This window comes from Balaenoptera ricei, chromosome 10 (genome assembly GCF_028023285.1).
Source record: "Balaenoptera ricei isolate mBalRic1 chromosome 10, mBalRic1.hap2, whole genome shotgun sequence".
NCBI classification, from domain to species: Eukaryota; Metazoa; Chordata; class Mammalia; order Artiodactyla; family Balaenopteridae; genus Balaenoptera; species Balaenoptera ricei.
In genome coordinates, this window is record NC_082648.1 from 22,330,950 (window position 1) to 22,350,540 (window position 19,591).

The 19,591-nt window shown below is 37.4% G+C and overlaps 1 protein-coding gene across 4 annotated transcripts in view; it reads right to left on the minus strand.

The window, feature by feature from the left end:
• ITPR2 (inositol 1,4,5-trisphosphate receptor type 2) overlaps window positions 1-19,591 on the minus strand; it is a 524,073-nt gene that overhangs the window by 234,573 nt on the left and 269,909 nt on the right. For all 4 annotated transcript variants that reach the window (XR_009505331.1, XM_059935504.1, XM_059935506.1 and 1 more), the window contains 2 exons: window positions 8,612-8,740; window positions 7,263-7,383 (listed from right to left, as the gene is read on the minus strand). Coding sequence is in view for 3 of the 4 variants with exons in the window: in XM_059935504.1 (XP_059791487.1) it covers window positions 7,263-7,383; window positions 8,612-8,740 (250 nt within the window). In the remaining variant the exon portion in view is untranslated. The remainder of the gene's footprint in view (window positions 1-7,262; window positions 7,384-8,611; window positions 8,741-19,591) is intronic.

The following is a 19,591-nucleotide window of genomic DNA, read 5'->3' on the forward strand; positions in this document are numbered from 1 at the left end:
AAACAACATAAATAACCAACAATGGGGTTAAATAAATTAGAATATAGGCACACAATAGGATATTATGCAGCCAATGACAAGAATAGGATATTCACTCATTTCTTTGTATTCACCCAGGTATTTTGTTCATACAATAAATATTCATTGTGTACCTACCATGATCTAGGCACAGTGTCAGGCTCTAGAAATTTGTAACAGATAAGGTACTTAGTTTTATTCTGCTTTGTGATTTCCATACATGTTACATCTACCCCCAATGTACTAGAAATTCATTGAGGGCAGGAAATATGGTTTGACAGACTGCATTTCCCTAACAACTAGAATAATGCCTTTCAGATAATGATGGTTCATTATAAATAGTTGAATTAATAAATAAGTGAAAACCTTTATAAGATTTTGCCTTATCTTCTGATCATTCATATTTAATTTTTTTAAAGTAATAATGGAGGGACTTCCCTGGTGGTCCAGTGGTTAAGATTGTGCTCTTCCACTGCAGGGGGCATGGGTTCGATCCCTGGTCAGGGAACTAAGATCCCACATGCTGCGCAGCACAGCCATAAATTAATTAATTAGTTAATTAATAATGGAGTTTTTATATTTCCATTATTACTTTAAAACCATAATTACAGGGATGTATTATGTCAAGCTCCTTATACAATCAGCCATAACATCTAGATAGATGAAAATAGACATGTTTGTTTTAATAGAGACTGAATTTCTCTTCTCAAATAATTAATGATTTATACACGTTCGAATTTGGGGGGGAAACAATTGGCTTGAAGATTGATGTTCATTATTCAAATCATTTGTAACAGATATTTTACAGAATTTCCATGTGGAAAAAATGATTATGTTTCCAACAAAGTACCCAATATTAATCCCCCTAAATCATTTGAAGATTATGAAACACATGGAACAAAATTCTTTTTTAAGTGAAGTAACATGGGAGTAATCCTTGGATGCTTTTTCTCAAAGTACTTCTAACAAGTGCTATTGTATTTTATATAAATGAATAAACTGAGGAACAGTAACTGACCAAGGGCATTAACATCTTGATCAATATTTTGTACCTTAAAGGTATAAAACAATGTTTATTTAAACCAATTTGTGATAGTAGAGCATCACAAATGCCTGCTAGCATGTCAGTCTAGAAGGGGTTCACACCTGCCTGTGTGACGAAGCAAGCTGTCTAACCTTGCTAACCTCATGTCTGCATCTGTAAAATGGGGCTAAGAATTATGTCCACATCACAGGGTTTACCACAATGTCTATCACTAATAAACGCTCTCTACTCCCAGCCAGGTAAGTGCTAATTTAGTAAATACTTTTGCTGTTTTTACTACCTTTTGTGTCCAGTGTACAAATACGGGAGAGAATGAAATACTTTTGATGATAGATGAGTTGAACCAATGTACTTGAGAGCACTTTACCAATTGCAAACTGTTATATACATGTAACTATAATAGATAATATAATAGCTATTTGCATGTATAGGAATATGTTTATTTTATTTATTTATTTATTTATTTATTTATTTATTTATTTAATTTTTGGCTGTGTTGGGTCTTCGTTTCTGTGCGAGGGCTTTCTCTAGTTGTGGCAAGCGGGGGCCACTCTTCATCGCGGTGCGCGGGCCTCTCATTATCGCGGTCTCTCCCGCTGCGGAGCACGGGCTCCAGACGCGCAGGCTCAGTAGCTGTGGCTCACGGGCTTAGTTGCTCCGCGGCATGTGGGATCCTCCCAGACCAGGGCTCGAACCCGTGTCCCCTGCATTAGCAGGCGGACTCTCAACCACTGCACCACCAGGGAAGCCCCAAATATGTTTACCAATTTGTAAATGCACTGAAAATTTGCGTTATAAAAACTAAGTACTCTCCTGACTTGTAATATTTTTAATATGTATATTCTTTGTTTTATAACTATAAATTCTTACATATTTGAATTATAATAATGCCCCTTTGTATTCTTAAAGAGTTGTTGAAACACGAAAATGACCTTGCACCTGAGTTATAAAACTTCAGACAGCTCCCTACCAGCAAGCCAAATTGCCATAGTTCTAGTTTATATGTCAGGGCTTCCTAAGATACGACTTCTGGGGCAACCTGGTAGAGCATAACTTCACACTCAGAGGAACCTGGATTTCAAATCTAAGTCAACTACTTGTTAATCGGGCAAGTTATTTAACCTTTCTATGCCTAAATTTCACTATCTGCGAAATATCTAGCTCATGAATTATTGTCAGTCAAGAACATTCATAAACCGACTTCATCAGAACCAGACACTTTTAGGCAGTAGTGATCAGTGAATAAAGCAAAGTCCCTGCTTTCATAGATTATACTCTAATGGGAGAAGCTGACAACAAAGAAGCAAACAAACAAACAAACAAGGTGCTTTCAAACAGTGATAAGTGCTAAGACAGTAAGATAGGATGGGGGGAGCTGGAACACTTCACTGAGCACTGACCTTTTGAACATGTGACCAGCTGGGAGATAAGGATCCAAATAGTGGGAATAGCACACGCAAATGCCCTACGATGAGAAAAAGGCTTGTAGATGAGACACAGAAATGAAGGCCAGTGTGGGTGAAGCAGAGCTGAGGGTAGGGAAATGGGGGAAAGTAGTTGTAGATGAAGCTCAGACGATGAAGGGCTTTCTAAGTCATGATAAGGAACAGGAATCTTCAGCACAATGGAGAGTTTTATATAGGTGAAAGGTATGGTTTGATTTACATTTTAAGATCACTCTAATTATTGTGTAGGGAATGGATTGTAGTGAGACTGGGGTCGAGGTGGGGAGTTCAGTAAGGAGACTCTTCTGTAATCCATGTCAGATTATGGTGTATTTGGACAAGGGTGCCCCACAAGAGAACACAAAAAGATGTATTTTAGAAGTGGAACCAATAGAACTTGCTATTGTATTTAATGCAAGTGAACAAACGGGAAGAATCATATGTGACTCCCAAGGTTTTAAGATTACTAACTGTAAAATAGTTATTCTTTACAATGGGACAAAAATCTGCCTCTTGCAGCTACCATATGTTAATTATAATCCTATTCCTGGGAACCTGTAAAAGAAGTCCATTCGCACCTTGAAATGTTGGAAAATAATTATGTTCCCCCTCGGATTTCTTTTCTTTGTCTAAATATTTCAAATGTTTTCAATCACTACACAAGTAAGATGGGTTTAGATCCCTTTACTACTATGGATGCTCACTTCTGAATGCCTTTCATTTTGGTTATGTGTTTTTCCATAAAGGGCATCCATCAACAGATAAAAAAAGATGTGGTCTACCCATCGCAAAGCAGAATTTGCTTTTCACCTTTTTTATCCTAGACAATAGCTTTTATTAATGTCTTTTTGACAGATACTTCATAATCATTGTCCCTCAAAATCTAGTAGATTAATACCTATGATGATGCAAGCTAGGATACAGTAAAGACCATAAGAAAAGTATAAATGGTCAAATGGGGGTGAGTTCAGATCTGGACCTGGGAGTCAGAAATGGCTTTTATGGAGGAATTTGAACAAAGAATTTTTTTGAGTAATGGAAAAGTTGCTGAGAGATGGCAATGCTGGAAACTGGAGAAAGAAAGTTATAGTGTGAGCAATGCCTGGGGCATAATAGCTCAGTTTGCTGGGCGGGGGTGAGAAGCAGTGAGCAAGGTCAAAAGAGGAGGTAGGGCTGTGGAGGCCACAAACATTGCGACGAGGAATCCATCCTTAGTTTGTTAGACAAAGGTATGCTGCTGAAGGCTGAGGGCTTTGTTGTTGATGTTTTTAAACCAACAGAGAGAATTTCACTTCAAGAAGATTATTCTGGTAGCAGATTTATTTAAGTGAAGAAAGACAGAAGGAAAGAACATTGAATGTCTACAGTGGTCCAAAAAGGAAGCAAAGAGGGGCCAAACTAGGCCATTATGGAGGAGAAGGAGGGGGAAGTACAAATGCGGGGGATAGCGGGAATGGGATCTCCATGGCTTCCTAACTGTTCAGGTGGAAACAACAAACAAGGAAGCGGAAGAAAACATGCTTGCCATTTGCAGCAACATGGACGGACCTAGAGATTATCAGACTAAGTGAAGTAAGTCAGACAGGGAAAGACAAATATCATTTGATATCACTTCTACATGGAATCTAAAATATGATACAAATGAACTTATTTACAAAACAGAAACAGACTCACAGACAGAGAAAACAAACGTATGTTTACCAGAGGGGAAAGGGGTAACAGAGGGATAAATTAGGAGTTTGGGATTAACAGATACACAGTACTATATATAAAATAGATAACCAACAAGATCCTACCATATAGCACAGGGAACTATATTCAGTATCCTATAATAAACCAGAATGGAAAAGAATATGAAAAAGAATATGTATATTTATGTATAACTGAATCACTTTGCTATATACCTGAAACATTGTAAATCAACTATATTTCAATTAAAAAAAAATTCTCACAAACATAAAACAGATTTTATACCAATACATCACTCTTCCAAACCTACCCTGATTGTAGACTTAGATATAATTATTTTTCAGACTTCCTATCACATATGTCTTTTAGCATATAAAGAGACTAAAATTTAGAGACTAAATTATGTTAAATCATAAACAGTCGAGGAAATGGTAGAGAATGGAATGAAAGAATCTTTAGACTGATCCAGTTTCAGTGACTGTTTTAAACCCCCAAAGCTCTGCCATCCTGCTCTGCAAGAGCTGATGTGAGTACACAGGGAACACCACTAAAGTAGCAACTTGCAACTCGGAGGGAAAGCACGGCATGGAATCTCACTTGTGGCTCAAAGCTCTTCGTCTCTCAATTTGTAAGTGGTGTGAACAGCATGCCCTCCGTGCCCCGGGTGGGGCCGACTGGTGTTTTCCCTCATTGCATTTGCTAAGTACTGAGGGAGGAAGAGCAGGAGGAAAAAAGGGGAGGAGGAAGAGGAGCAGGGGAGAGAAAGCAGGAAGAAGATGAGGAAGAGCGGGGACTGCCTTAAAAATGTAAAATATAGAAATACACTTGGCAGCAAACACAATGTATTCCTATGCAAAATAAATAGCATCATCATATTTCTTTGCTTTTCCTTCAGATTTTATTTTTTGATGGTTAGTATATTTCCCTGCTGATCTGGTCCAAATGAAGATGCTTTTAGTACTGCTTTATCATAACTTGAAAAGTATATTATTAAGAACTCAGAAGTTACGTGAAAGCAAGAACAACAGAACCAGACTTGACTTATAATTCCACCAGCCAGAGATACCAGTGTTATTTCTTTATTGATATCCTGCCGGACATTTTGCTATGTGCAACTTTTTAAAATTAAATTTAGGTTCTCTTCTGTGTCCTTCTTTATTTTTGGCAATGCATATGGTGGCCTCTTCCTTTATCTCTTCCTTTCCCTTCCTGAACTATTCTGTCCTAAAACCTGGAGGAGGAGCAGAGCAAAGTCAGGTGCCAGCGCTGGACAAGGAGCGTTAGGGGCCGAGGTGGTCCAGAGCATTCGAGCCCAGAAAGGAGTGGAAGGCATGTGCACAGGCGGCTGCCGGGAGTGGAGAATCAGACTTGAGTCGGGTGAGGAGGGCGTCCATGGCAGGGGACAGCCTGGCGCCATGTCAAAGGTGACAAGGGTATTCATGCAAACGAGTGACCCAGCACAGACTCAGAGGCCACCCAGGAAGAGAGGCCGCCCCTCAGAGCAGCAGGGTGACATGGCCTGTGGCAACCAGCGGGAACTGCAGGAAGGTGGCAAAGGCCAGGCTGCCAGAGGATGCATCTTTGTGGGGTGTGGTCCTACATGGGGTGCCTAAGCCCGACGGGGCCGTGACGAGGGGAGGGTATGTGCAAAGGAGGGGTCTCGGATGTAAAGCATTAAAATTATAATTTTGAGGAGAACTGGCATCCTTACAAGTTGAATTTTTAAATCCAGAAATAGTATAACTCTCCATTTATTAAAATCTTTCATATCCTTCAAAAGAGCAATATAATTTTATTCTCTTGTGTTTCTTAAGTTTTCTCTTAAGTAATTACTATTTCTATTGCTGTTGTGACATATCTTTTTCACATTTTTTCTCCCTTTTGGATATATAGAAAGTCTACCAAGTTTAATACTTATTTATAATTAATCACCTAGATGAACTGTATTAATCTCTTAGTTCTAATAATTTTCAATTGATCCTCTTGGGTTATAACTGCTTTTGAATGTACTCAAATTAAAACTGCACCATCATTAAAGTTTGTTAATATTCAATTACTTAAACCAAACTGCAGATGGGGAGAAAAGACTAAAAATATTTTACGTGGTCATTAATTAGTTAAACCATTTATTCATTTATCAAATATTTACTGAGCACATACCATAACCCTGGCCAAGTTACCTAATCTAGATAATTCTGTTTCCTCAACTGTAAAATGTAAATAATCAACGAGCCTACCTAAGGATTAAATGAGATAATACGTGTGAATTGCTTAGCATTGCAAATGGTGTGCACTGACAACTGTCAGCAGTGATGATGACCACGATAATGAAACACACTATAAGCTGCCCTTCCCGATGCCTGCAGAACCACCTCTAGTTGAGAGAATGATCCAACTCCTCTGTTTGTTTTTTGAAGTCCAGCCCAGTCTATATTTCTTTTCCCTCCTCCTTTCTGACAGCCCTAATTAACTTTATTAAAAAAAAAAGAGGACTCTATGAGGAATTCTTCCTACAATGTACTAACCTTCCCTTAGCTGTTATCCCCTTGCATTCCATTTTATATGGAATTTCTGAAGCCTTGTATGCATAACAGAGCCTCAATGAATACTGATGAATTTCACACAAAATTAGAAAACCAAAAACCCCTCAAAAAGTCCTCCTGCCACGTGAAGATGTTAATAAATCAGGCTACTTAACAGACAAGACAATTCCATAATGAAATCTGAGATAACGATTAAACTAAACTCATTTGTGTAATATCTTACTGAGCTATATTAAAGCACTATATGCAATATTAAATTTAAGGTTAGAAATATAATAATTTAAAAATAAATAAATATATTTTAAAATATTTAAAAAGAAGAAATATAACAATTATATTCCCCTCCCAAAAAGGATGCAATTTCAGAGTCATTTGCTGATCACTGATCTTCAGCTTTACAGAAACCACACCTGCTCTCTTTTTAAGTTGAAAACTGGAAAGCTACTTGTATTGCCTATTAGCCAAAAGCCTGATTTCTTTCACAAAATGTGAAAATAAGTAAAATCCGACACTCTGACTTACCCACTTCAGCCAAAGTTCTGATACAGGACTCCACCGAGGCTTTCTGTGCTGGATTTGGCCAGGTGCAATTGTAAATTCTGAAGGCAGACTGGAGCAGCTGAATAAAAACTGGCTGATGTGTCTGAGAACAGAAAGAAAAGAGGCAAACAGGTCACTAAACCATTAACACTCCTGATGCAGTATCTATGCATTATCAAAAAAGGCCCACCAAAATAAAATACAGTCTTGCCTTTTAAGTTTCAGTGCTACTTAATGAATATCTCATTCAACAAATATTTATTTTGTACCCATCTCATGACAGGCACCACACCAGACACTATAGAAAATTGATTATTTTAACTATATTCTTAATCAGGAAAATATGGCATTTCTTGAAACCAATGACATGCATTTAAGTATATTTTTACAATCTCTGGTTTATTTCCGAGTATAAATAGAGCAGGCATTTTGGGTTTGTTTGTTTGTTTCACTGATTGTATGTTTTGGTTTCATATGATCAGCAAGTAGAGGAGACAACAATTTTGACCTACAAAAACAATTTTACATGATTCTAGTAGTTCATTCAAAAGTTTTCCCTAAAAAAAGTATAACTGAAATAATACTTTTATAAGAGCAATACACAATCACTGTAGAATATTTGGCAACCATACAAATGAAAATCACCAATAATCCTAACATGGAGAGATAATAGTATCAACATTTTTAAGATAATTACTTCCTGAGTTTTCTTATGTATATATACACATATATTCTTTACACGCACAAACCTGGATGATATTATGATGCAATTTTGTGGCCTGTTTCACTTCATATTGCTTCATGATCATTTTCCTTAGGCATCAATTTTTCTTTTAAAACATGATTTTTAATTGTTATATAATAAGCCATCTACAGATATACCATAATTTATTTAGCTATTCCTCTGTTTGTGGACATTTAAGGTTGATATCAATTTTTAAGTATTATAAACACTTCAGTGAAAATCTTAGTATATAAATCCCTGCTAACTCTTTCAGGATTTACTAAACTGGAATCATTGAGTCAAAATGTCTATCCATTTAAAGAATCATTATCAGTTATTTTGACACTTGGCAGTCGATCTACAGATATGAAAGCTCCTATTTTGCTTAAAGGGAGAGCAAAAATAATTCAGTTTGAAGACGGAGCCTCTTTATTTAAAATAAAGTTTGGGAAACTCAGAGAGGGGCATAATAGTAAATAATAGGAAAGAAAAGTGATCTTGAGAAGTGTAGGAAAGGACTTCCTGGCCTATTAAAGTTTTCTACACTCAAATAAGGTACAGAAATTCTGTGTGACAGACTTCTTTTGTACTTGTTTGTTTATATTACCTGCAGGCTGGTACTGTTGTCTGAAAAGGGAGAATTAAAAAAGCCGCTCACAATGTTCATTATTGACTCAGTAACACACTTCTCCAAAAAGGTGTCTGCGTGTTTCCTGTCTGTAGTTGTGTTGCAAACCTGGAGAGAAAAACACAACAACTCAATGTGTTCTATCACATCTTTGAATTATAAATCAATACTGGAACCTTCTAAAAATTGTCCTGAAATGGTTGTTTATAATATTTCTTCTGCTTTTGAAAGTTGCTTTGAATAAAAACATTTCTGGGACTTCCCTGGTGGTCCAGTGGTAAAGAATCCGCCTTCCAATGCAGGGGAGACGGGTTCGATCCCTGGTCGGGGAACTAAGATCTCACACGCCGTGGGGCAACTAAGCCCACGTGCTGCAGCTACTGAGCCCACGTGCTCTGGAGCCCACACGCCACAACTAGAGAAGAGAAAACCTGCATGCCACAACTAGAGAGAAGCCTGCGCACCAAAATGAAGAGCCCCGCACCGCAATGAAAGATCCCGCATGCCACAACTAAGACCCGATGCAGCCAATAAATAACTAAATAACTAAATAAATATACTTAAAAAAAATTTTCTGCCTGAAATCCATTCAAAGTTTATCATTCTGTAGTAGTTTCACCTTTAAGTTTGCTTGCCATTTCATCCTTGGGCCAGAATTCTTTCACAGACCCCAGCCCCTTCTTCCAGATCTGCTTCTCCCTCCTCCTGCACACAACCTTCTCCCTCCATCCTCAAGCCTAGCTTTGCTGGAAAATACTTTTCCACTTGATGTGAGGAAATCAAAGAGGAAGCAGTCATTATAAGTACCAGAAAGTGGTGAAGGTGATTAATGGTGGCTCATATCTCTATACATTTTCACCTCTAATACCTGGCTCAGATTGGAGGATGCAAACAGAAAATATTTGGAGAGGAAAACAGAAAGGTAAGAAGAGGTCAAACCTTTGCCAACGATTTTGACTTGTTCGTCCCCAGATTATCTGGGAAGCATGGAGGGTGTGTTCGTGCCTTCTTCTCAGAGTTGGCTAAGCAAGAAGACAGGACACTAGAGCAAAGGGAACATCAGCAAAGAACATGGGCTCTGACCTTTATGTGGGATTAAATGAGGCTGTAATTGGTCATTCTGCTAAACAAACTGTAAATTTCCAAACATGTCAGGGTTGACAAATTGCAAAAGCTAAGATACACGATTAAAACCGAATGAAAAAAAGTTGGGTGGTGAAAAAAAAAAGAACATGGAGATAAAAAAAGAAGTGAGTGAGGGAGAACATAGGGTGAAAGACTCAAGAACTGGGCAGAGTAAGAATGTTTAAATATCCACAAGATTACAGTGGGTCAGTATGGTGGCCAGATGTTCCAGATGTTCTTAGACAATTCGAATTTTTATGTAAGTTTTTTATTCTTTTCAATAGGTGATTAATCAAGAGTAAGGAAACGTAATTTAATCTGTCATTGCTTTAAAACCCTGCACGCAAATAAAATCACCAAAAACTCCCTCCTCAAACCATGTGTCCCAATGTTTCAGTTTGGAAAATAACAGTGTTTGCTGAATGGAGAGAGAAGAAAGAGCACAGGGTCTGTTTTGCTTCTAAGTCGCTTCCTGTCGGGGGGCAGCTCACTTTTTCCCCATCTATTAAATGACACCTACCTGACAGGGGTGTTATCAGAACTAAAAGGTTTTTAGTGTGTCTAATCCCATAGTTACTGTAGAGAACGATGCAATTAAATAAAATAAATTATGTCAAGTTATGTCATCTTTTAGTTATTGTTTCAGCACATAACATAATGCATGGTAAATACAAAATGTTCAATAAATGTTTGTGAAAAGAATGAACCAATTAATTGTTTTTAAATGAAAGAATAAGAGAGAATAAGAAAGGACTCATTTTATCTTAGTTTAACTAAGGGTTAGACTCTATTTGTGGAATATCAAACCTCAGATTAAAATTTAATGTGGTCCCAGATCTGATATAAAATTGATTTTCCCATGATGGATATTAAGTAGGATTTATTTCATTTAGTATCTTTCAGCACTGGCTTTTATGGTGAATTTTTCTGATACATAGGATAAAAATATATTAAAGTTGAGTAAGTAGTTGAACAATTCTACCATAACCAGCCCAGAGAAGCTTCTTCCTCAACCAGTGACATTTCACACAATTGAACGGGGCTTTCTGGAGCTACTGTAGAATCACACTACATTACCTGCAACTGATCATTTGCTAAAGAACCCCACAGATTTGCTTTAGTCAGTGGATTAATTAATAAAAGTTATCTATAATACTTCTAGATGAAGGCTTTCCTCAAAATCCTGGTCATGGAAATTCTGGGTTTACACAACTCTGTGGAATCTATTCCTCAATTCATTTGTATAAGAAATTCAAATAATGTTCAAGATACTTTTTATGACCCAGATGAATGACAACTTTTTCACCTCTAGAGCCTGTATCTTACACTGTAATATTATGGACAGGCAAGAGATAAGGAAGCCACTTTTTAAATTAAAGTCCTTAAAAACTTTTCAGGAAATACAGAACCTAATTATTAGCAATATTTCTTTATCTTGTCTTTTATTTATTTTTACTGTTTCTTTCCAATAAAGATTAGAAATGGCTCAAATAAAATTACATCATATTAAATTAATTTTTATGTGTAATACATGTATTTTTAAAGTTTCTATCTGTTTGCAGATTTTATTCACATACCATTATTTCCTATCAAACATTCCCACGTGCCATCATTATTTAAACACTTATTTCAAAACGCTATACTTATTCCATCACTCTAATGCACCATCATGCTTTAATCCATTTTTGGAATGAGTTTAGGTATACGTAGCTAAAAAATACAAATCATTTTCTTATTTTCTTAGCTATTTCTTTCTTGTGAGTCTTTTATGTGATTTCCGCCGCCCCCCCCCCCCCCCCGATTATTGCTATTATACAGGATTATGCAAAATTATTATTTTTACTTTCAGATTTTGGGGGTATATTTTCACCAAAAGAGGAATCACCAGATGAGGGTATATAGACAGTCCTGTACTACTTGCTGGGCTCATCCTCTAAAATAATAAATTTACAATGATATCAACAACGTATCTGTGCATACACAGGATGTTCCTTCATTACCATCAACTAGCTCTAGCTTTCGGGCTCTGGTTAGGTTCAGCTGATGCGAGGCACTGACGGGAGATCACAGAGTGGAAGAGAAAGAAGTCAGGTACCTACTCTGCCTCTGCCTCTACCTGCATCCCCATCTCCATTCTCCTCGTTGAGGCTTCAGCAGTGTCTGTGTCTCTGGGTATAGCTTCTGCTGGAGCCCTTCTGCAATGTCTCCAAGTTCTCTCTGGGCTCTGGTAGCACTGGTGCCACCCTTGCCCCTTCAGGCCTGGGGTGGAAATAGCTTTGCATTGTTACCAATTCCTGGATGCTTCCCTGTCACTGCTGGTTCCTTTAACCCTTCCCACACCTCTTGGAGTGTGCCATCTGTTTGCTGCTAGAACTGTTATCTCTGTAAATTATAATTATTTTTGCCAGTTTAATGATACCTAAAAGTTATTTTATCTGGCATTTCTGACATTGCTAACAAGGCAGGGCATTTTTCACATAATAATTTCATGTCTATATTTTGTCACATAGAGATGATTCAAACCCTCTAAACCACGTTAAAATGAAACATGGATAATCACTCTATATTACATATCAGTAAACATATTTTACATAATAAACTTTTCAGCAGTCATTTCACATGTATTTTCACATTCTGACTCTTTAGAATATGCCTTTCATTACATTTCATGGTGTAAAATAATTTTTAGCATTCAGGCACTATTTTTTTTTATTTGGGTCATGTCCATTTGTTTAATATAAAGAAGGAAAAATCCCTTCCACAAAAGAAAAGAATATTCTGTACATTTTTGTTCTAGCTTTTTTTTGGGAGTCCTTCTCCCATCTCCATCCACATCTTGACTCCTACTTAACTTTTTAAGCTACCTGAATTTGCTGCTGTAGGTGACCTGATTTATGCATTCTGATTAATTTTTTTCCATACTGATATCCAACTGTCCTCCAAACATTGATTTAATAGTAATTTCTTGCCTCACTCTCAGGTTACTTGAATTTTATCTTATAGTGTATCACTAATCACTGTTTAAATCTCTCCTCCTATCTCTGGTATACTCCATGTATCATTATTTTTTAAGTATTTTAATTCAATTCTATAAGAATGAAATGATTTTCAATTTGTAATGTGTTTTACACTGGAAAAACAAGTCTACCTTCATTGTCCTTTCCAAGAAAAAAAAAAAAAATCACCTTCTGAAATATCTTCCCTTTTCTGCTTCCAGACGAATTTTACTACGTATCTGTAAAATTTCATGGACTATCACTTAGGGACATAAATTGTTAAATTAAAACTAACTATTAGACTAGGAGTTAGAACAGTGAACCAAACCAAAGTCCCTACTCTACTGGAACTCTGATTCTAATTCGAGAGAGACACACAATATACAAATTAACAAACATATAAGTGGTAAAAATAGAGCAAATAAATAGACTTTCAGAAAAATAAAGAGCAAGTAGTGCAGGCAATACAGCAGGAGGAGTAGGTATGGGGAAGGATTACTATTTTATCTAAATTGCTTGGAGAACTTCTCTGTATAAGGTAACATTTTAACAAAGAACCGAAGGAAGTGAGGAAATAGCCATGGAGGTTTCTGGGGGAAGAGCAAGTAAAAATCTGTCTCCACCATTAGAATATAAGTCCCTAGACACCAAGAGCTGCTCTGTCTTGCTCCCCACTGCACATGCAGTACCTTAGCACATAGTAGGTATTTAAAATTATTGGTTGAACAAATAAACATTAAGCGTAATTTCTAGATATAATTATTTCTGAGATTTCTCCCCTTGTATATATGATGTCCCTTCTCTCTTCTGCCCTAAAAGTGACTGTTACTCTTCCAAAGATGACAGATTGGGTTAAATAAGTTATCATATATACACTGGAGCAGCCCTGTCCAAGAGGACTTTCGGCAATGATGGAAATCTTCTATATCTGGGATGTCCAAGATAGTAACCACTAGACATGTGCTTATTGAACACTTGAAATGGTTTTTTAAATTTTATTTTATCTAATTAAAATTTAAATTTAAATGTGGCCAGTTGCTACCCTACCGGATAGGGCAGCTCTCGCCAGTAATATAGTTTTGATCATACAGACCACGGAATACAAATCTTAAAAATCATTTTTTTATTCCTCATAGGCAGTAAAAATGTTCTTATAAATATCTGAGGTGATACCTCATATTTATTTTAATTTGCATTCCTTTATTTATGAGGCCAAAACTTTTCCAAACATTCGCTTTTAATATCTCCTTTTTATGTGAGTCATCTGTGCCTACACTTTCTTAGAATTTTAAATTTATTTTTTTAAAAGGTAATATATATTGATGTTAAGAAAAATATTAACTGTAGGAACCCTGTAAAAAATAGAAAAATACAAAATGGAAAACAAAAATTATCCATAATCTTAAAATCCAAACAAAACCATGGTTAACATCTTGGAATCTTTTCTTCTAATCTTTTTGCTCCTATATATTTTACATAATGGAAATAATTCTGGATAACCGGTTTTTGATTCCCCTTTTAATACTCATCACTCAATCATTAGCACTTCTCATATCATTAAAAATCTTCAAAACATAATCAGTGATACTATAACTTCAATCTTATAGATATATCATAATCTGTTGAACCATTTCTCTATTATTAAATATGTAAACTATTTCCTACTGTATTTTATTATAAAAGTATGTTGAACTTCCTTGCCCATAAATCCTTGATATCATTTCTAATTATTTCCTAAGGACAGATTCTTGGAAGGTAAATTACTTGACACATTAAAAAGGTATGAAGGCTTTTTTTAATGTACTACCAAAATGCTTTTCAAAAAGACAGCATAAATTTACTCTCATCAGCAAGGTATGTGAACCAACATTTAATATTATCGTTTTACTTTTATCTTTTTACTCTTAAACTTTGACAGAAATTAGATCTTATTTTCCTTTGTATTTTCTTAAAATTATTAACAGTTGACTATTTTCTCAGGGATTTACTTGTATGTCCTCCTCTATAAATCATGAATGCCTGCATTTGGCTCATTTTATCATTAGATTGTTATAGTGCTTTTCTTATCTATCTATCTATCTATTTATACGTTCTTTGTATAAAGGTTATTAGCCTTTTTTTAATGTAGAGTAACTGTTTCTATTTTGATGTTCTTTTATTTTTATGATGTTTTTATATACTTAAGTTTTAAATTTTCAAACAGTGAAACATTTTTTCCTTAGCTAATTTCATCTATTGCTCTTATGCTTAAAAGTAACTCTCTCATCCAAAGACAGACAAATATCCACCTACACTTCCAACCATTTTTATCATTTCACATTTATCTCTAAAATCTATTGCAATTTACACTAATGTATGATGTGAGGACATGAACTGAGTTCATTTCACCCCAAATAGCCAGGGTCTTCAAATGTTATTTTGATTTAGTTCAAATCAACAATTTTTATTGAATGCCCATATTCCATGCCAAGGACATTCTGTGTACCTGGGATCTATCAGTGAACAACAAAATATATAAAAATCGCAACCCTAATGGAGTTTATTATTATTAATTTAATAATCCAGGGGTAGGCAAACTATCATGGGTCAAATCTAGCCATATCTATTTATTTATATATTGTCGGTGACTCCTTTCCCTTTAGTAATTGTTATAAGAGCTGTGATAGTAGCCTGAAAAACTATCACGATCTTCACAGAAAATGTCTGCTGATCACTGGGTATAACCCATCACTTCCCTACTAATAGGTGATAATTTCTTTATTATATATTAATATTTTACATAAGTAAAAATCTTTTTCTGGCTATTTATTCCATTCCATTGACACACCCACTTAATTCTATGCTAAAACCACACAATTTGTTTTCAAATTCACTGTTTAAATATTTTTAACTTCAGATGATATTTATTTATTTATTCCACAAATACTGGGAATTCCCCGGTTGGGACTCAGCGCTTTCACTGCCATGGCCCGGGTTCAGTTCCTGGTCGGGAAACTGGGATCCCGCGGGCCACATGGTGCAGCCTAAATAAATACATAAATAATAACACAAATACTGAGTATCTACTATGTGTGAGACGCTGTTCTAGGTCAGCTATGCAGCAGTGAACCAAACAGACAAAATCTCTGCCCTTCTTTTGTTTCAGTAGAAACAAACACAAATACATATAAAAACATCAGATGGGGATAAAATGAAGCAAATGAAAGAGGGACGGAAGGAAGACATTGTTACTTTACATCAGGTAGTCAGCCAAGGCCTCTCTGAAGACTTTAGGCAAGGACCTGAAAGAAGTCACGAGGATGGAGGGTACCTGGGGGATGAGTGCATCCCAGGCAGGTGCAAAGATGCTGAGATAAGAGTGTGTTTGCCATATCTGAGGAGCAGCAAGAGGCCACCAGATGAAGCAGAGAGCTAGGTAGGGGGAGAACAAGAGGACACTGGGAAGTGAGGGCAGGGATGGGGGTGTTTGTTGGACAGGGGAGAGCCCAATCATGTAGTGGTTTTACTCTGTGAGGAATCTGAGCAGAGGAGTGACCTGAACCAGAGTTCTTCCTCTTTTTTAATCATTATAGCTGCTGTATAGAGAATAAGATGATGAAGGGAGGGGGCAAGAGTAGAAGCAGGGAAAACAGGTTATGAGGCTACTGAAGTTATCCGGATGAGAGTTAATGGTACCTTGTTGCAGGGTGGCAGTGATCAAAAGTATTCAGAGGTAGTCAGATTTTGAATATTTTAAGGTTAAATCTTGCAGAATTTGCTAAAGGATTAAATTGAAGAGCAAGAAAATAAGATTTACAGATGACACCAAGATTTTTATGCCTGAATGCCTAGACTGAATGATGGAATTGCCGTTTACTGAGATACAAATGACTTGAGAAGGAATTAATTTTAGTGGGCCATGAAAGTGAATGAAGAGTTTGAGCTTCGATAGCCAACTGGAGATGTCACGTGGGCAGTGAGATATGTGAGACTATCAGGGGAAGGACCCAAGCTTCAACCAGCCTGGGATTAAAGTTAGGAGAGTGGACGAGATCAGCAAGCAAGTGACTGTAGACAGAGAAGGGAGCAAGTCTAAGGTTTAAGCCTGGCACATTTCAATATTTAGAAGCTGGGAAGATTTGGAGGAAGCAGCAAAGGAGATTGAGAGGGAGTGGCCAGTGAGGTGGGAGCAAACAGAGAGCAGGGCTGATATCCTGGGGGCCAAGTGAGGACAGGTTTCAAGAAGGAACCGATCGGGGCTTCCCTGGTGGCGCAGTGGTTGAGAATCTGCCTGCCAATGCAGGGGACACAGGTTCGAGCCCTGGTTTGGGAAGATCCCACATGCTGCGGAGCAACTAAGCCCGTGTGCCACAACTACTGAGCCTGCACATCTGGAGCGTGTGCTACGCAACAAGAGAGGCCGCGATAGTGAGAGGCTCACGCACCGTGATGAAGAGTGGCCCCCGCTTGCCGCAACTAGAGAAAGCCCTCGCACAGAAACGAAGACCCAACACAGCCAAAAATAAATAAATAAATAAATAAATAAAAAGTTAAATTCTTAAAAAAAAAAAAAAAGAAGGAACCGATCAACTATGATAAATGCTGAAGTTGACTTGAAGAGCAGGACAGGGGCCAACCAATCACCAATCAAGAAGAGCCAAACAAGTGCTCATTCCACCTGGGCACCATCAGTATAATTCAGCATGAAAACTGAGGAGAAAAACAGAATTACAACTGAGGGAAAGGTGCTACACACAAAATAATATTTACAGAATATTTACACTCTTCACTTGCCTGCAATGCTAGCTAATAAGGGTATATTCAAAGAAGGCTTTAGAATGAGACTTTTCAATGGCTCGTTCAACTTCAGAAAGTGAAGAAAATAATGGAATCTACTCATCAAGGAAAGAAAACCTATACAATCCTATCAAATTAGAGAACCTAGAAAGTGTGTTTCAAAGTACATATAAATTTATCTTTACTCCCATCTCCTACCTATTTGGTAAGCTAAACAAAGGGAGAGAATGCTCAAGTGATCTATTTGGAAATGAAATACTCTGATTTGTCTTGTTTAGCAATGACTGATGGGGCAATGACATGACACTGTGTTAGGTGTGTCTCTAAGTTATCCCCCGGTCTAATTTCATCTGCCAGTATATCACTTAGGGTATTGCTGGCCATTACGGAATCCTGAAATTGATAGCAAAATTGAGAACATCTTCAAAAAAAAAGGGAGTCTGAGGCTAACACTGACCACAGCCCACCCCTGTCCGAATGCTTTCTAATTATGACTCAAATCCCCTGACTTTGCAACAACAATCAGTTACGAAGGCAAAGAAAAGCATTTCTGCCCTACAAACACCAATTTCAGCTGCACTGGCACAGAGATCAAAGTGGGCTGTCGTTAAATGCTCTAAAGGACAGTAGAACAACTATTCATGTATCTAACAGCTTTGCTGCCTATCTAAATCTGGTATATTTACAGGACATGGATGCAGTGTCTGTCAGAAAATCAGAATAGAGTAAGTACGTGAAACAATCTAGAGCAAATAAACAAATAAAATAAATAAAATTAATAAAAATTAAAAATAAACAAATTTAGTTTATTAAAAACAGTCTTTCAGAAAGCTTTTCTTATATGGGTCTTAACAAGATAAAAGACAAGGGGGTACAAACAGGAAAATGAAAGATACTAATTAAGGGGACTCTTTAGAGAGCTTTGCCAAGAGCAAACAAAAAGAACTTGGTGGTGCTGACTCCTGAGAAACATGAGGAGAAAGGTGGAAGGTGGTATGAGGGCCACTACATATTAATAGTTCATTTGCCTTCTAAATAGGATTGCTTTCCAAATTTTTACTAAAATAATCATCTGCCTTGTGCTGGCTGGACCCTGCCTGAAGCACTGGTTTCCATCCCAAATGCCATACGTTTAAAACACTGACAAATTAGAGAGAACTCAAAAGTGTACTGAAAACAAGGAGCCCAGAAGACAGAAGAGGAATCACTGAAAGTCATGGAGAAAATAATGGGAGACATGATGGCTGTCGTGACACATTTGAGAAGCTATCGTGGAAAGGACCCTGCATTAGGCTGCCACAGACCTCCCAGCTCTGTTACTAGCCAGGCGAGTCACTCCATGCTAGCTAATTCATCTCTCTGGAACTCGGGAGCAAAATTATGAGGTCAGCCTAGATGATCTTAAGTTCCTTTAAGTTGAATAATTTTATCATTTCAAACTAGATCACCAGTGAGGAGAATAGTAAACACCCCCATTCTTCCTGAACGGAATCATTCGATGCTGCTATAGAAGGAAAGAATAAGTAAAAATTATAATAGATAAAAATCTGGGGCCCTGAACCAAGATGGCGGAGTAGAAGGACGTGCTCTCACCCCCTCTTGCAAGAACACCAGAATCACAACTAGCTGCTGGACAATCATCGACAGGAAGACACTGGAATTCACCAAAAAAGATACCCCACATCCAAAGACAAAGGAGAAGCCACAATGAGACGGTAGGAGGGGTGCAATCACAGTAAAATCAAATCCCATAACTGCTGGGTGGGTGACTCACAGACTGGAGAACACTTATACCACAGAAGTCCACCCACTGGAGTGAAGGTTCTGAGCCCCACGTCAGGCTTCCCAACCTAGGGGTCCGGCAACATGAGGAGGAATTCCTAGAGGATCAGACTTTGAGGGCTAGTGGGATTTGAGTGCAGGACTTCGACAGGACTGGGGGAAACAGAGACTCCACTCTTGGAGGGCACACACAAAGTAGTGTGCGCATCAGGACCCAGGGGATGAAGCAGTGGCCCCAGGGGAGACTGAACAAGACCTACCTGCTAGTGTTGGAGGGTCT